This window comes from Physeter macrocephalus, chromosome 14 (genome assembly GCF_002837175.3).
Source record: "Physeter macrocephalus isolate SW-GA chromosome 14, ASM283717v5, whole genome shotgun sequence".
NCBI classification, from domain to species: domain Eukaryota; kingdom Metazoa; phylum Chordata; class Mammalia; order Artiodactyla; family Physeteridae; genus Physeter; species Physeter macrocephalus.
This window is the reverse complement of record NC_041227.1, coordinates 63890063-63908345: the sequence shown is the minus strand read 5'-3', so window position 1 is coordinate 63908345 and position 18283 is coordinate 63890063. Positions and strand designations below refer to the sequence as shown.

General features: G+C 46.7%; 1 protein-coding gene across 2 annotated transcripts; it reads right to left on the bottom strand.

The window, feature by feature from the left end:
- Positions 1-609: 609 nt before the first annotated feature.
- Positions 610-4629, bottom strand: CHP2 (calcineurin like EF-hand protein 2). 2 transcript variants are annotated; one of them, XM_024123272.2, is made up of 7 exons: positions 4367-4629; positions 3888-3960; positions 3699-3779; positions 3441-3571; positions 3192-3253; positions 2319-2441; positions 610-2119 (listed from the first exon to the last, which is right to left on the bottom strand). In XM_024123272.2, exons 1-7 carry the CDS (start codon positions 4431-4433, stop codon positions 2066-2068), a joined length of 591 nt encoding a protein of 196 aa, XP_023979040.1. In that variant the 5' UTR covers positions 4434-4629; the 3' UTR covers positions 610-2065. The 2 variants fall into 2 exon arrangements, with proteins under 2 accessions (XP_023979040.1, XP_023979039.1); XM_024123271.2 differs by lacking the exon at positions 3192-3253.
- Positions 4630-18283: the final 13654 nt, after the last annotated feature.

The following is an 18283-nucleotide window of genomic DNA, read 5'->3' as shown; positions in this document are numbered from 1 at the left end:
TGTCACCCATGCTTGCAGGAAGAAGCTGTTGAGGTTGCTCAAAAAATTAAAAATAGAACTACCATATGATCCAGCAGTCCCACTTCTGGGTGTATGTCCAAAGGAAATGAAATCCCTATCTTGACGAGATACCTGCACTCCTATGTTCTTTGCAGCCTTATTCACAATAATCAACCCAAACGTCCATCAACAGATGAGGAGATAAAGAAAGTGTGGTATACGCATACAATGGAATATTATTCAGTCTTTAAAAAGAAGGAAATCCTACCCTTTGTGACAACATGGATGGACCTGGGAGACATTATGCTGCATGAAATTAGTCACAGAAAGACAAGTGCTGCATGATTCCTCTTATATGAGGCATCTAAAATAGTCAAGCGTGCAGAAGTAGTCAATGGAAGGGTGATTCCCAAGGGGTGGGGGGAAGGGGATATGAGAACCTGTTGTTCAATGGGTAAAAGTTACAGTTATACAAGATGAGTAAGTTCCAGAGATCTGCCATACGACAGAGTGCCTAGTCAACAGTAATACTGTGCACTTAAACATACGTTAAGCATGTCAGGTCTCATGTTACATGTTCCTACTACACATGTTAAAATAAACCTAAAAAACAAAGGGACACAGGAAATTTTTGGAGATGATGGATATGTTTATTACCTTAATCATGGTAATGGTAATACAAGTGTATACACATGTCCAAACTCACCAAATTGCATACATTAATTATGTGCAGTTTTTTGTACACCAATTATATCTCAATAAAGCTGGGGGAAAAGTCATTGACATATACAGTAATGGTGAATGCCGAGCAGCTGATGTGCTGATAAATGTTTAAAAACAGGCTCTCCTAAGCAGAAAAGTGCTGGACTATTGCATCTGCCAATGTCTATGGTGTAAATATTCCCACCGCAGCAATTTCAAGCTACCAAGTCTGGCATCACTGAAAGCAGACTTAGGAAGATAGAAGCACAATTGGCTCCCAATGTGTCTTGTATCAATGTGTTGATACAACTCCAGCACAGGCCTCGGAAGGGATATGAGCGGGGTACCAACAGCATCTCCTTTACATATAGCCAGAGTGTTTTGCTACAGACATAGAATCTCATGATTTTATGTGACTTTTACACTCTCTTCTGTGATATGCCAATGCTTGAACATCTTACCGTGAAACAAAATGGAAGTACTCTCCAAACCTTTTAATTTTTTCATACTCTAGGAAGGTATGTCTTCTTTATTATTTTTACATCACCTCTTCCCCCACTACCCACCTCCATCAGTGCAAACCCACTTAAGAAGCCAGACTTCAAGGATCCCTCCATTTGGTCAACCTAACACTAATGGATATCTCTTGTTTTGCCTGACCAGCATGATTTCCCCTTCTGATAATAGCCCTGCATTTTCCTTTAAGCAACCATCCCTGACCCCATCTTGAGTCCTCCTCAGGCCTTATTTCCTGGCTCTGGCATTTAGCACATGACACAGTCCTGGCCACATAGAAAGTTCCATTCCCCTGGAGAAAGGACAAGGTTCCAGGGGGGCTAATGAGACTCTTTGCTTGGAATTATTGAACAAGAAAATCTCTTTCCTCTGCATTACTAGGCTAGTAGGATGGAAGCCTGGAGCTGCTGGTGGCCATCCTCCACTACAGGGAAAGAGCCCACCTGAGAACGAATACAACACAAAAGAAAGCTGAGATGAGAGACAGAGAATAACTGAGTCCTGATAGCATCATTTTGGTCCTTGGATTCAGCTGTGCCTGAGACACTTCCAGACTTTCCCAGTTTTCTGGATACTTCCACACTGTTTCAATACTTGAGCCCATAAAATTCTTTTTTAACTGAAATCCCTTTGATTTGGGTTTTCAGTCACTTGCAAGCAAAAATTTTCTGGCTGATTCACAGATCTGAGTTCAAATGAGTTGGTAAACACCCCTCCAAGCTTTTCTCCTTGGTCCTAGTTAGAGCTCAGTGTACAAGTAAGAACACAGTTCACTGGGGCTGGACCTCCATGAGGAGGAATCCCAAGCAGAACTGGTCCATGTAAGCTACCCATGGCACAAAGGGGTTCACTTCAGGAACCGGATGCTCATTTTCTGCTCGATGTTCATCTTCTCTAAGGACTGCGGGGGAGATGGGTGGTAGTCAAGAGGCTTGAATTCCAAACCTCTATGCTTCCAACCTCCTCTCCCATCCCCCAGGCCCCATGATTCCCTGGGGGATCCCCTCTCTTTCTGCCCTCCTCCTTCCAACTTCATTTCCCATGTCCACCTGTCCTAGGGACTCCTGGTCTCAACTTCCCAGGCTTGAGGGCATCCTGACCTTGGCGAACTCCAGGAAGGACACAGCGCCATCCCCATCTTCGTCGGCTTCCTGCACTGTGCGGTCGGCAATGCTCTCCAGCTGCTCTTCTGTCACCTGTACCCCAACCATCAGCCGGAGTACCTGGGTGGTGGAGGAGGAGACAGAGACAGCCATAAGGAGGAGGCGCAGGGACTACTAACACCATCCCCCAAACCTTGTCCGCATCACCCCAAATGTTAGTACCAATTTTGTAATCCATCCCTCATTCATTTTCCCCCGACTCCAGTCACTTGCCACCACAGCCCCCAATAATTCCCCCATTGCTTCTCCATCCAACCCCCCATCTATCATTCACTATCCCACTCTCACCTCAATAATGTGCCCAAGCTCATTACTCAAGCCCAACCTTAGACCCCAATCTCCGCCTATCCTCCGCCCCATCCCCCGTCTCATCCTCCAACTAGTCCCAAATCCATCCCCCAGCTCATCACATCTATCCCAGAGTTTCTCAGTCTCAGCACTATTGACATTTGGGGCCAGATAACTCCTTCCGTAGAGGGGGGGCACCCTGGGTATTGTAAAATGTTTAGCAGCGTTCCTGACCTCTACCCACTAGGTCCCAGGAGCACCACCCCGTCAACCAAAAAGGTCTCTAGATATTGCCAATGTCATTCAGGGGGCAAAATCACCCCCAGTTGAGAGCTACTGATCTATTTCCAACCTCATACCCCAATGTTCACCATCCCACATCTCCCAGCTAACCCACACTCCAACCCCACCCATTCCCCACCCAACACCCCAGTCATCTGTATCTCTCACCCACCGATCATCCCTCCATCGCCCACAGCCATTCCGTTCTACCACACCCCCCTTCCCTCGGGTTCTTCCAACCTGCAGCATCTCATGCCTGGAGATCTTTCCATCTCGATCCAGGTCGTAGAGCTGGAATGCAACTGGGAAGAGCGTGGAGGGGGAAAAGGAAGGTGGGTCTTCCCTGGTTCTCTTCCCTCCAAAGTTCACCTTGGAGGAGTGGGGTGCGGGGGGCACCACTGGGCCCACAGAGGGAGTGGAAGGTGCCTGGGCCCTCTCAACGGGTGTGGTCAATCTGGGGTCTCACTCGGGTAGGGGGCACAGACTCACAGCGAAGTTTATTCATTCTGCTGTTGAGGGGCTCGGGTTCCTTGGGGTCTCGGTTTCCGTGGTCCCCATCATCTACAGGTCGAAAGCGAGCCAGGACTCGGACAAAGCCTGGAAAGTCCAGTTGCAGACTCCTGGGGGGTGGGGGGGAGGCAGGCAATGGTGCAGGCGCGGTGGTCGCCGTGGCCCTGCCTCTGCCTCCGTCCCTAACCTCCCCCCACAAGCTCTCACCCCCATCTCCCCACCCGCGGCGAGGCTCACCCGTCAGGGAAGAAGCTGTCTATAATGCGGTCTCCCAGGGGGTTCACGGCCAGCGCCCCGATCTGCTGCAGATCCACGCGGCTGGAAAGTCAAAGTTTAAGGGGGGTGGGGCAAAGACGGAACATGGCCAAGGAGTGGACGGGGTCAGAGAGGCAGAGGTGAGAGGTCAGAAGGCCAGCTCCGGCTCACCTGAGGTAGCCCTTGTCATTGCGGTCAAGCGCTCGGAACCGGTGGTAGAGGCGGAGCAGACTGGCCTGCGAGACTGCGGGGGCGGAGGCCGACGGTGACTCCCCGAGGACTCTGGGGACGCGGCCGGACCCCGGGGCGCGCTCCATGCCCAAGGCGGCCGCGGGGGCTGAGCGCGGGGCGGGGGGCTGGCTGGAGGGAGGCTCCACCCGGGCCCCGGGGCCGAGCGGGCCGGGTGGGACCCGGGAGATCCGGGAGACCAAAGCCACACCCGCTCCACCCGCCTCCGGTCCTGCAGTCTGCCTCGACCCCGGCTGGAGGCTGCCTGGGTGCCCGCAAGCCCGGAGCCGGGACCCCTGGGTGAACGCGCCCCCCGCCCGCGAGCGATCTTCTAGGTTCTCCCGGCCCCGGGACCCTCCCCCGGAGCCCCCCGGAGCCCCCCGGAACCCCACCGGGTCCCCGGCGCTATGCGCCGCACTCACAGCCGGTCTCCCGCTGGATGCTGTCCACGTCGGGGATCCTGGCGGCGTGGGAGCTGCGGGAGCCCATGGCCGAGCTGCGCCGGGGCCGGCGTCCTCCCCGCCCGCCTCGCAGGCGCGGCCGCCTGGTGGCCCCTGGGCCGAAGGCCACAGCCCTGGCGAGGAGCCAGGCTCCTGAACCCCGCCGTTCCTGGCCTCCCACCCGCGACCCGGGCGAATAGAAAACCGTGCCAGGGTGGCTGGGTCAGCGGGGCGGGAGCGAAGAACGCGCGGTTGCATCCCGAGACTCTGAGGTCGGGCGGGGCGGGGAGGGGAGGGGCTGGGCCGGGTCCGCCGGCCGCGAGTCCCGGTTTCCACGCCCGCCCCGGCGCCGACCCGCCTCCTCCCGCCCGGCCCTGGGCCTCCCGGGTGCCGCCGAGCAAGGCTCGAGGTCCGCTCGAGGTCCGCCCTTCTTCATCTGGAGACAGAATCCAAGCCCTTCTGGGAAGTGGGTGACGGGTGGGCAGGGGAGCTAGACGCATTCGTCCCAATCCGGATGGCCCCAGCCTGGAGGGCCTGGAGGCAGAGGCCTTGAAGGAGTCCCAGACGCGGCTGAAGCGGGGAGGGTTGGGAGGCGGAGAGCAAGGGCTGGTTTAAGTGGAAGAGCCCCGGGTTTGAACGACTTGGATTGGAATCCCAGCTATGCTTCTTACTCTGGACAAGTCAGCGTATCTTGCTTTCATCTCTTTTGTTTGGTCCACATAGCCTTGTTGTTGTTTAATTGAGTCAATGCTTAAAAATCTGGATATTTAACCCCCAATCCCAGACTCCTGGCTTCTGAAAAATCAGATCTGACACCACTAGGCCCGCAGTCCTGCCTGGCGCCGCTTGGGGGCAGCTGGGAACAGCTGCCATGTGTAGAGGGGGCATCCTGAGGGGTCCTCTTGCTATAGACCCCAGCCAGCCCGGCTGCTCCCTTATGAACCCTATTGGACTCTGGTAGAAGCTCCAGCTAAGGGACTGACTTAGCCCTCCGACCAGCCCTCAAGCACCAGGGGAATCCACATGCAACCTGAGGGAGCGTTACAAACCTCACTGTCACCAACCTTAACATAATAATAATGACAACGACAGCAAGGGCTCTCATTTTTTTGAGCACTCACCCACTCACCATGGGCCCTGCACTTTGCTATGCCTTTTTTTTTTTTTTTTTTTGCGGTACGCGGGCCTCTCACTGCCGTGGCCTCCCCTGTCGCGGAGCCTGTCGGACGCACAGGCTCAACGGCCATGGCTCACGGGCCCAGCCGCTCCGCGGCATGTGGGATCTTCCTGGACCGGGGTACGAACCCGTGTCCCCTGCATCGGCAGGCGGACTCTCAACCACTGCACCACCAGGGAAGCCCTGCTATAACCCGTGTCCCCTGCGTCGGCAGGCGGACTCTCAACCACTGCACCACCAGGGAAGCCCTGCTATGCCTTTTAAGTGCATTAACTCATGTGCTTGCTACAATGCCATCTTCCCACTTTTCTGTGGTGGAGGCTGCCATCGCTTGAAATAGCTGTGAACTGTTATAAAGCATGTATCCTCCATGAGGGCCACATCACCCCCAAGGGGCAAAAATCTTCTTTTTATGTATGAAACACAGACACACATATAACACATAAATAGATATATATCTGTAGTATTAAAATTTCATGGGAAGGACTTCCCTGGTGGCGCAGTGGTTAAGAATACACCTGCCAATGCAGGGGACACGGGTTCGATTCCCTGGTCCGGGAAGATCTCACAGTCCACGGAGCAACTAAGCCCGTGCGCCACAACTACTGAGCCTGCGCTCTATAGCCCACGAGCCACAACTACTGAGCCCATGTGCCACAACTACTGAAGCCCGTGCGCCTAGAGCCCGTGCTCCCCAACAAGAAAAGCCACCACAATGAGAAGCCCGCGCACCACAACGAAGAGTAGCCCCCGCTCGCCACAACTAGAGAAAGCCCGCGCCCAGCAACGAAGACCCAATGCAGCCAAAAAAAAAAAAAGATTTCATGGGAGAGGGGTGGTTAAGGAAAAAAAAAAAGTCTAACAATGCTCCTTAAGTGGGGGGGTGATAATTTTTTAAAAGTTGAGAAACTCAGTTGTAAAGGAACAAGCACCACAGGTGTCCAGCTTTTCATGTATCATTACCCTCTCTTCCCCCATCATAATCACATATATACACAAATTTCCCAAGGGGAAAAAAAGGCAAGCTGTTCATTACAAGGGTTCAAGTTCATATGCGCCTTGGAGAGAGAGAAACTGGAGAAACAATCAAGCCTCTAGCCCCAGGCAGAGTCTCACATCAGATAAGCCTTGAAAATATTGATCTAAGAAGTGCATGCTTCTCTTTTCAGGTACCCCAAGGATTAGGCAACTGTCATAAAGAATGCTTGATTCCCTTTCAGATGCCCCACAAGGACTAAAGCATGAGGGAAACTACACTGCTCCCTAACGAAGCCAAGCCATCACTCCCGTGCCACTCTGGGAGTGTAGGACCGGTTAGGTTCTGAGCCCAGGAAGGGGTAAGAGTCCCTGGGAGGCTGCAATAATCATCTCAGTTCAGCTTGGGCTGATCTTGGAAAGAGCTCCTCCAGCCTTAATCTCTGAGTCAGTGCTGCACTAAAGTAAATCAGGCCAGAGAGCAATTAACAACCCCAATCCACATGCTATCACAAGCTTACAGGAAAACGCTGTGCTAGAATTGATTCCTGCTTCATGCATACAAGTAGTGTTTAAATCAACTTCACAATTTACATGGCTACATCTTTTCAGGGCATTTAAAGGGGAAATGTTTTGGGGAGAATTTCATCTGAAGAATCTGTTGAATAGGATTCAGGCTAAACGTTTGTCATTTGCTTTTAGGCTGCATAAAAGTTGCTAGCCATTCTTGATGAAGCAATACTGAGGTTCAACTGGAAAAATGCAGATGCAAGAATAGTTGGGAAAATATAGAACACAACTCAATAACAAAAACACAGCTCAGTTGTTTTTACAATGTTCTCAATGAGTTTAATATTTTAATATATGTTAGAGCTCCTTTTCCCCATAAAATTGCAGGTTCCATAAGGGTGGAGGGCATATAAGAAATTATATAGACAAGGCCAGACACCTGGGAAGTCCAAATATCTGTGTCCTCATGCTGAGAGCTCAGGACAAGAAGGCTTGACCAAGCCCCCCTTTCTGCCCTCATACTGCAAGGGGAATTTGGTTAGTTTTTCAAATTAAGCTTTTAAATTTGTCAGCTTAACAGGGAACTTACACGTTCCAAACTCATCTTTCTAGCAAGAGTCAAGTTACACCACACACAAGGTGGCCTGTTTCCTGAGTTATTTAATTAGAATCTGCAGATATTCACAGGGAAAGCATATTTCAAAACAGGCTGCCTCTTTGGGAGAGAGTGGGGGTGGGTGCACAAGTGTGGGAGGAAAGAACAAGACGATGCCCCTGGAAGATATTAGCTCCAGGCTTGTTTAGTTGGGAGCAATGATCTTCACACATTAGATTTCCAAAGACGCGCCTGGAAAGGAGAGTGGGCTGGAGCTGAGCTTGGCGGTCACCACGTGGAAGAGGGAGATGACAATTTCAGACAGCTGTGGTTCTTGGAGCAACCCTACCCAAGGGAACCACACAGAAAAGTCCCCTCAAGACAGCTGTCCTGGTTAGGATAAGGTTCAGCTGCTGTAACAAAGAGCCTCCACATAAGAATCTCAAGTAGAAGTTGGCATCTCTCTCATGTTTGGGTCTGGAGGCAGACAGTCCAGGGCTGGCCTGGCAGGGCTGCTCCAGGAAACTCCTCTCCCTTGATGCTCTATCATCCCAGGGACGTTGCCCTCATCCAGGATGGACGCAGGCCAGGATGGACCTCCAGCCTCAGAGCTCACGTTTCCACCAGCAGGACAGAGGGAGAAGCAGAGAAAAGAGCCTGCCTCTCCCTCCTAGGAAGTATCCTAGAAGTCATGCAAATTGCTTCCCATTCCATCCTGGAGGGAGAGCTTAGTCACATAACCAGCCTAGCTGCAGAGGAGGATGGGCACTTCTGTAGTACTGGGCTGCCATGTGCCCAGCTAAAATTTGGGGTTTCCAAATAACCCAATTTTTAAATGAGCCAAAAAAGTCTTAAATTGACATTTCTCCAAAGATACGCAAATGGCCAAGAAGCACATAGAAAGATGCTCAGTATCATTAGTCATTAGGGAAATACAAATAAAACGACAATGAGATTTCATTTCACGCCCACTAGACTGGCTAGAATTTAAAACAAAACAAAACAATGGAAAATAACAAGTTTTGGCCATGATGTGGAGAAATTGGAACCCTCATACATTGCTAGTAGAAATGTAAAATGGTGCAGCTGCTATGGAAAACAGTTTGGAGATTTCTCAACAAGTTAAACAGAATTACCATATGAGCAATTCCACCGCTAGGTGTATACCCAAAAGAATTGAAAACAGGTGTTAAAACAAAAACTTGTGCATGAATGTTGATAGCAGCATTATTCACAATAGCTACTATGTAGAAAGAATCCAAATGTCCACTGAATGTAATGAGTCAATAAAATGTGATATATCCATTACAATGGAATACTATTCATCTATAAAGAGGAATGAAGTGCTAATACATGCCACAATATGGATGAACTTTGTAAAGTAAAATAAACCAGTCACAAAAGACCACATATAATGTTATTCCATTATAACATGAAACGTCAAGAATAGGAAATCTGTAGAGACAGAAAGTAAATTAGTGGTTGCTTAAGACTAGGGGAGCCAGTGGGAAAGGGAGTTATAGATAAAGGGTACAAAGTTTATTTCTGAGGTGATGAAAACATTCTAAAATTGTGGTGATGGTTACACATATATGTGAATATATTTATCTCTTGAATTGTACACTTTAAACAGTGAATTATATGCTATGTGAATTATATCTCAGTAAAGCTGTTTAAAGACAAAAGCCAAGAATAGCCTGAAAAACTCTGGAAAGTAAAAGGTAATGAGGGCAAACTAATTCTAACAGATTTTTAAATGTATTATAAAGTTACAATGAGCTATGAGGTAATAGGGCAGGAATAGATGGAAAAGAAACAGACAAGAAAGTCAGAAACAGACCCAAATACATGTGGGAATTTGACGTGTGATAAAAGTGACATTTCAAATCAATGGGGGAAATGTGGATTAGTCAGTAAATGTCATTTGGGACATCTGTCTTTTGGGGGAAAAAATAAAGCTGTACCCCTACCTTCACATATCAAAATTAATACCAGATAGAATAAAGGTTTAAATGCAAAATGAAACTATACAATACTAGAAGAAATCTTAAATGTTGTTATAGTCTTGAACTTGAAGGCCCTTTTAAAAAAAATTTTTTTTTATTTTTATAAATTTATTTATTTATTTTTATTTTTGGCTGTGTTTGGTCTTTGTTGCTGTGTGTGGGCTTTCTCTAGTTGCGGTGAGCGGGGGCTACTCTTCCTTGCAGTGCACGGGCTTCTCATTGCAGTGGCTTCTCTTGTTTCAGAGCACAGGCTCTCAGCGCACAGGCTTCAGTAGTTGTGGCTCACAGGCTCTAGAGCGCAGGCTCAGTAGTTGTGGTGCACGGGCTTAGTTGCTCCGCAGCATGTGGGGTCTTCCCAGACCAGGGCTCGCACCCGTGTCCCCTGCATTGGCAGGCGGATTCTTAACCACTGCACCACCAGGGAAGCCTTTGAAGGCCTTTTTAAACATGAAACAAAGCACAGAAACCATAGAGAAAAGATTGGCTAATTTGACTGTGTGAAAATTAAAATCTCTGTATGGCGATACATAGAGAGATAGAGATCTCAAAGTCAAAAAGACTAGCTGGGGAAATATTCAGTATATAAAAGACCAAAGATAATTTCCTTAGAATACAAAGATACCTTAAAAATCAAAAGGAAAATGACAAGACAACAAAAAGGAAAACCAAAAAACCCCACACCTCTCATTAGAAAAAATGGGATAAGATGTGAAATAGAAACGATAAATAGCATAAGAAGATGCCCAACCTCACAAAGTTTAAAAGTACATATTGTCTCTAGAAAAAAAAAAAGAAAGAAAAAAATAATAAAAGTACGCATTAAAACAAGAGACTATTTGTACCTTTGATGTGGTCAAGATGGCAAGGATACAGGTCATGAACCTCAAGTAGCAAGAGTCATGTCTTACAGGGTCTTGCAGAGTCTTTTAGGTCACAAGTTTTATTTTAAGTGTGAGGGGATATCATGGTAGGGTTTAAGATGGAGAATGATGGGGGCTTCCCTGGTGGTGCAGTGGTTAAGAATCCGCCTGCCAATGCAGGGGACATGAGTTTGAGCCCTGGTCCGGGAAGATCCCACATGCCGCAGAGCAACTAAGCCCATGCGCCACAACTACTGAGCCTGCACTCTAGAGCCTGCAAGCCACAACTACTGAGCCTGCATGCAACAATTACTGAAGCCCAGGCACGTACAGACCATGCTCTGCAACAAGAGAAGCCACCACAATGAGAAGCCCACGCACTGCAACAAAGAGTAACCCCCTCTCGTGGCAACTAGAGAAAGCCTGTGCACAGCAACGAAGACCCAATGCAGCCAAAAATAAATAAATAAATAAATAAGAAATAAGAAATCAACTCCAAAAAAAAAAAAGATAGAGAATCACTCTGGCTGTTATGTGTAGACTTAACTAGGGCAAAGTGGAAGCTGGGAGACTACTGCAATAATTCAGGCAGAAGACAATGGCGAATCAGTGTGCCACAAGTGGAAGTGGTGAGAAGGGGTCAAATTTGGGTCCTATTTCGAAAGAAGAGTCCACAATATTTGCTTATGTATTGGATGTAAAGTGTGAGAGAAAGAGAGGAGTCGGGGATAATTCCAAGGATTTGGTAGTAAACAACTGGAAGCCACCAGTAGCCTGGTGAATGGAGGGAAAAGAGTACATATCAATGGGAGAAAATTTTAAGGTCCTTGAGCTGCTTGTTATACATCCTAGTAAAGATGTTAAGTAGTTAACTGGGTATGGGAGTTTGGATTTCAAAATAGAAGTTGGGACAGGTGTTATATACTTGCTATCCTGTGTTTTTATTTTCATTCATCTCAAAGTATTTTCTAATTTCCTCTGCCATTTATTTGACCTATTGATTGTTTTGAGTGTGTTGTTTAACTTCCACATATTTGTTATTTTCCAGTTTTCTTCTCTTATTGATTTCTAGTTTCATTCCATGGCAGTCAGAAAGGATACTTTGTACGATTGCAATATTTTTAAATTTACTGAGACTTCTTCTGTGGACTAATGTTCCATGTGCATTTGAGAAGAAGGTGTATTCTGCTGTTGTTGGGTAGAGTGTTCTATATATGCCTGTTTGGTCTAGTTGGTTTATAGGGTTGTTCAAGTCTTCTATTTCCTTATTCATCTTCTGTCTAGATGTTCTATCCAATATTGAAAGTGAGATATTGAAGTCTCAAATTATTATAGAACTGTCTATTTCTTCCTTCAAGTCTGGCAACGTTTGCTTCATATATTTGGGAGCTCCGTTGTTTGGTGCATATGCATTTATCGTTCTTATATTTCCTTGAGGAATTGACAGGACTATACATTTGGGAATTATCAGTGTATAGATGGTATTAAAACTATGAAACTGGATAAGATCATCTATGATGTGAATGAAGGAAGGAGAGAAGAAGGCCCAGGGCTAATCACTGGGGATCCTCCAACATTTAGAACTTGGGAAGAGAAAAAGAATTGGTAAAGGAGATTGAGAAGGAATGGCCAGTGAAGTGGAAGGAAAATCGGGAGTGTGGTTTTCCAGCAAAGTGAAGAACATGGGTCTGGTAATAAGAGTCAATATAATATGCATAAACTGGGGTTCCTGGTTCAAATGTGGATGGTCATAGGTAAATTTGGGGATTGTGTGTATGGAGTGCTTTTCAAAATTAGGACTGAAAACACCATCTCCCCTTTTGCTTACTAATGCCAGGCTGAGTGCTACAGGGCAGTGTGGGGTCTTGGCTCCATCAAGGGTTGGCACACTTCTTCTGTAAAGGGCTTGATAGTAAATATTTTAGACTTTGTGCATCCTTCAGTCTCTGTCACAACTACACAATTCTGCTGGTGTAGTGCAAAAGCAGCCATAGACAATGCTTAAACAAACGGACATGCTTGTGTTCCAATAAAACTACTTATGGACACTAAAATATGAAATTCATTTCATTTCCTTGCATCAAAAAATATTATTCCTTTTTTTTCCAATGATCTCAAAATGTATAATCTATTCTTAGCTGTGGATCATGCAAAAAGAGGCAGCAGGCTGGGTTTAGCCCACAGGCCATTGTTTGCTAATCTGCTCTAGATTTTAACTTCTGCATTCTCTACAGACTGTGCTCAGTAAAAGACTGATATGCCTTCTCTTCAGAGTTCTCCAGGAAAACTAGAATTTTGCATGAAGACTGAAACAAACCAGAACTGAGTGGGGGCACACTGTCTGGAGTGCCTCAAAACCTAATGGATGCTAATGGAAACATTGTCTTTAACCCAAGAATACCAAGCCATTGTTCTCAGAGACCATCAGGACAATTTTGTTCATTTGGGGAGGAAATCTCAGAATGAAAGCCCAACTCGTTTGCGGGGAAGAAGGCCAAAGAATCAGGTTTGGGACACTTCCCTGGTGGTGCAGTGGTTGAGAATCCGCCTGCCAATGCAGGGGACATGGGTTCGAGCCCTGGTCTGGGAAGATCCCACATGCCGCGGAGCAACTAAGCCCATGTGCCACAACTACTGAGCCTGCGTGCCACAGCTACTGAAGCCTGCGTGCCTAGAGCCTGTGCTCCGCAACAAGACAAGTCACCGCAATGAGAAGCACGTGCACTGCAACGAAGAGTAGCCCCCGCTCACCACAACTAGAGAAAGCCCGCACGCAGCAACAAAGACCCAATGCAGACAAAAATAAATAAATGAAATTTGAAAAAAAAAAGAATCAGGTTTGGAAAAAGTCAGGAAGTAGGACAGTTCTGGACAGCTGTCCAGAACTTAACAGCAGAAGCCGTCACAAGAACAGTGCAAAAATGACTGGTTGACCCGGGAATCCCTCTCCTAGGTACATAGAAGAGAAATGAAAATATATGTTCACCCCAAACCAAAAGGTGGAAACGACTGATGAATAAATAAAATGTGGTATATCCACACAATGGAATATTATTCAGCAATAAAAAGAAATGAAGTACCCAATACATGCTACAGCACGGATGAACCTTGCAAACATTATGCTAAGTGAAAGACACCAGACACAAAAGACCACGTGTTATATGATTCCATTTGTATGAAATGTTCAAAACAGGCAAATCCATAGAGACAGAAGTAGATTTGTGGTTGTCTGGGGATGGGGTGTGGGTGTCCAGGGGAGGTGGAGAGTGACTGATAAAGGGCACAGGGCTTCTTGTTGGGATGGCGAAAAGTTCTAAAACTGATTGTGGTGATGGTTGCACTACTCTGTGGATACACTAGAAACCATTGAATAGTACACTCCACATGGATGAATTAAATGATATGTGAATTACACCTCAACAAAGCTGTTTTTTTACGAGAATGTCCTTTCCCTTTGCCTCTCAGGCTGTGAAAGGACTCAAGGGGCAGGCTGAGTGCTTTGCAAGTGATAATATAAAAGAATTTTTGTCTAGTTTATGACAGTGTATCTCTCTCTGTCTCTGTCTCTCTCTCACACACACACATACACCCCTATCTTCCTATCTGTCTTTCTGCATCCATGAAGGGAGAACCACAGTGTCTCCTCTTGATCCCCTGTCCAGGTCCCCTTTCCCTGCCAGTGTACCCAACCCCCAGCTGCCAAGGGTATTGGCTGGTAACTCATGAAGCTCCCCCTTTCTGGAAAACTGCCCTCGGTCAAACATGAGCCGCCCTTGATGAGAGGTTACACACACCTACACACACACGCTCCAGGACCGAGCTCGGCCAGTGGCACACAGAGCAGCCCCTTTGCCCCCAGGTGGGATTTGCTCTGTGGTGAATTTGTGCTCCAGGGCTTCTCTGTGGGATCAGAAAGAAGCTGGCCTTCAGCTGACATCACATTCTTGCCTCCATTTGTATTCTCTGCCCTACCCTGCTTCCCTCACGCTCAATAAATCAGTTGAACAAGCGTCCCCGTCTCCGGTTCTGCTTCTAGGAACCTGGCCTAACGCAGAGACTTACAGAACAGAGAAGTGAGATTGAGCAGGGAGGGGGGACCAGGAGGGAATGGAAGACGAAGGAGAGGGTGGGTGATGTCTTGTCCTCACTGGATGCCGTGGTTGTAGGCAGACTCAGGAAGCAGTGTCCCCGGTGGGTGGGGAGTTTCATGCACCTCTGAGCTCAGGTGGTGTCGGGCCCAGCAGTGAAGTGTGGCCCAGAGTCAAGGCTGAGGCCATTCACCCCATCTCTCCACCGAACCCCCCACACTTTGGGCACCCCAAGAGCTGGAGGCATCTAGGGACAATGCCCAAGATGTGTCCCCATTGTCTGGTGGACTTAAATGACAGTTCTCCCCAGTAAACCGCTCCACCGATTTGGTCGCCGGCATCTCCTGACAGCTCCCGTCTCCCAGTCCTCATCCCTAGAGGGAAATACTGTGGCCCCTCTTTCATGTGACTCTTCCCGAGATGTTTATGCACACACAGGGAAAGATGCGTGGAAAACAGGGGCTCAAAAAAAAAAAAAAAAAAAAAAAACAGGGGCTCCTCCTAACAGAAAGGGATCTGTTCCAGAAGCCTCCCTCAGCAGACTTCCCCGTACATCTCATTGGCCAAGGTTTCATCACATGCTCCTACAAAACAACAACCAAACATAAAAACACCAGCAAAGCAAATGGGCAAGTCTGGCTGCACATTAGAACCACGTGGTATTTTTTAAAATGCCAGATGCTGGGGACCCAACCTTAGGCCATTAAATCAGAAGCTGAGTCAAAGGATCCACGGCAAGCGACAAATGTCAACAAAACTAAAAACTGGGACTGGGTCATCTCCTGCCCACAAAGAAGAAAAGGTGAGGGAAAGAGACAGAGCGGAAGAAAAGGACAAAATGGGTGAGAAAAGTGAGGAATGAGAGGCTGGGAGAGAAGCAGCAGCAAATGTGTCCCCATTGTCTGGTGGACTTAAATGACGGTTCTCCCCAGGAAATTGCTCCACCGATTTATTCATTTCAGAAATATTTACTGAGCAGGCATGTGCTGGATGAGGGGGTTAGAGCTGGGAACAAAATAGACACGGTCCCGGCCATGCGCTTTTTTCACTGAATATTATACGGCTTATATTCAGCCATATTGTTTAGTCCCTGTAAGTTACTGTTTTGACCGCTAACATTCATAGCCTGACTTTGCCAAAGTGTCTCTATCCACTCTCCCATTGACGGGCCTCCAGATTTCAGTTCTTATAGACAATGCTGGTGCAAACATCCTTGTACGTGTTTCCAGTGTATACGTGCAGGAGTTTTTCTTGGTGAAGAAGTTTTTCTTGGTGAAATTGCTGGGTCACAGAATATGTGAATATTCAACTTGAGGAGATAAAATCAAACTCTTTTCCAAAGTGTTGGATATGATTTTACACTTCCACCAGCATTGTCTAAGCATCCTAGACATTTATAATTCAAATGCTCAGGACTTGTTGAAAGGAAATTAAATGATTAAAGAAAAGGAGTTTTAGTGTCAGGATTCGAGGACTCTCACGGGAACCTAGAGTGGGAAGTTCAGCTCCCCAACAACCTGTTTTTTTCCTCTCTGGGGCAAATCACCTCCCATCTCTGCTTTTCTCCTGTGTATCCTCACTTCCCTCTGCAGGTCAGCAACCTCTGAAAGGCTCCTAGTGTCTGTCTCCTCCATAATTTAGACTTGCCCTTGACTTTGGGTTCCGTGGCATCAGCTCTGGCCCATATCCTGTAGTAGATCACAGTTCCAATGGTCCCAAACATTCCTATCATTAATGCAGATGTTAAGCCTTAACTGGGGTCAGGTATCCATACCTGGTCCACTCAGCTGTGGCCTAAGAGTCTTGGTCACGTCAAGGCAAACATGACTCCCTAGGTCCACTCTTTTTGCAGATACCGTGAGGGCAATTCCAAGGAAAGAACGACACGTGAGACGTGTGCCCCAAAAGCATATTCCACATTCACCTTTGCTCTCCCTAAACCACAAGGTGCCACGCCAAATACACATGGCCAGTTAGTCGCACACAAATACACTAGTAATTCCTCTCTCAGCACCAGAAGCCATGAGGCAAAGAATTTAGCAGACTGTCTCATCAGACCATGTAATTCTTACATGCTAAGAATTAAGGGAAACAGACTCTCTTAACCAGGACAGTAGACCACGCTTAGGCAGGAAATTCAGTTCCCAGGTCAACACGTAATTCAAAAGGCAAGCGCAGGCAAAATTACCTATTACCATGAACCTCAGTATATGTGGGTTTTTTGTCTATGACCCTGTATGATAACCCATACAACTAGTTGAATGCTATATGTCATATGTTGGGATGAGGAAAAAAGAGTGCTATACACCCTCTGCTGGATCATCTTCCTCATCTCATGACAACACCACTTAAACTATTCTTTTTCCTCTTTTCTGGGTATATAATTGGATTCAAATAAGTCAAATAAACACACATTTGATGCAACTCCAGTGGATCAGAATCTCAACACTTACAAGCATCTCCATTCTCATGGGAAGCTCAGGAAAACCACAAGTCTAGGCACTTGGCATGTTTCACGCCTTGAGATGTTAGGTAATAATGTTATGAATCCATCACAATTAGCAAGACATTTAAAAACTAAGCATCCAATTCAACTAGAGTCTCATGAAGATAAATGCCAATTAAAACGAACCTGAGGGGCTTCCCTGGTGGCGCAGTGGTTGCGCGTCCGCCTGCCGATGCAGGGGAACCGGGTTCGCGCCCCGGTCTGGGAGGATCCCACATGCCGCGGAGCGGCTGGGCCCGTGAGCCATGGCCGCTGAGCCTGCGCGTCCGGAGCCTGTGCTCCGCAACGGGAGAGGCCACAACAGAGGGAGGCCCGCATACCACAAAAAAAAAACAAAAAAAGTAACCTGAGATACCATTTTTCATTTTTGAGATTGGAAAAAAATCCAAAAGGTGGATAAACACTGTTGGTGAAACTATAGGGAAATAGGCACAATCCTCCACCGCAAGTGGGTGTGTTGATTGGCATAACCTCTGTGAAGGTCATGCAGGCGCTATCTATCAAAGTTATAAATTGTACAATCCTGGCCCAGCAATCCAACGTCTAAAAATTCACCCTACAAATACATTTGCACACTTGTAAAATGGGGTGTACACAAGGTTATTTGATGTAGCATTGTTTTTCCCAGCAAAAACAAACAAACAAACAAACCTGTAAACCACCCAAGTATCCATCGGGTAATAAATTACAGAACCATGAAACCCAATGAAACTGTAAAAAAAAAAAAAACAAAAAAAATCAAACTTCCAACAAACAGATATAGAGAGATCGCCAAGATAGATAAAGTTTAAAAAGCGAGTTGCAGAACAGTGTGTATCACTGTGAATAAACGTGTTATCTTTTCTGTAAAGAACTGGGAGAATACAAAAATATATATGCACATATTTATTCATATTTGCATAAGTAAATCTTGCAGACACCTAAGAAACTAATCAAAGTGGTGACTTGGAAGGTGGGAGGACACAGTGCAATTTAGGTTGAAGGGTGCTAGCAGTTGAAGGGGGACTTTTTACCTTTTTATCTGGTTAGAATGTATTCCCTATTCAAAAATTTAATTTAAAAAATTGTTTTAATTCAATGTAAAAGGGGAAAATGATCTAGCATCCAGAACATGAAGACAAACCTCTACAATCTGAGAACAAAATATTTCATACCAGGAAACAAACTATTATTTTAAAAGTG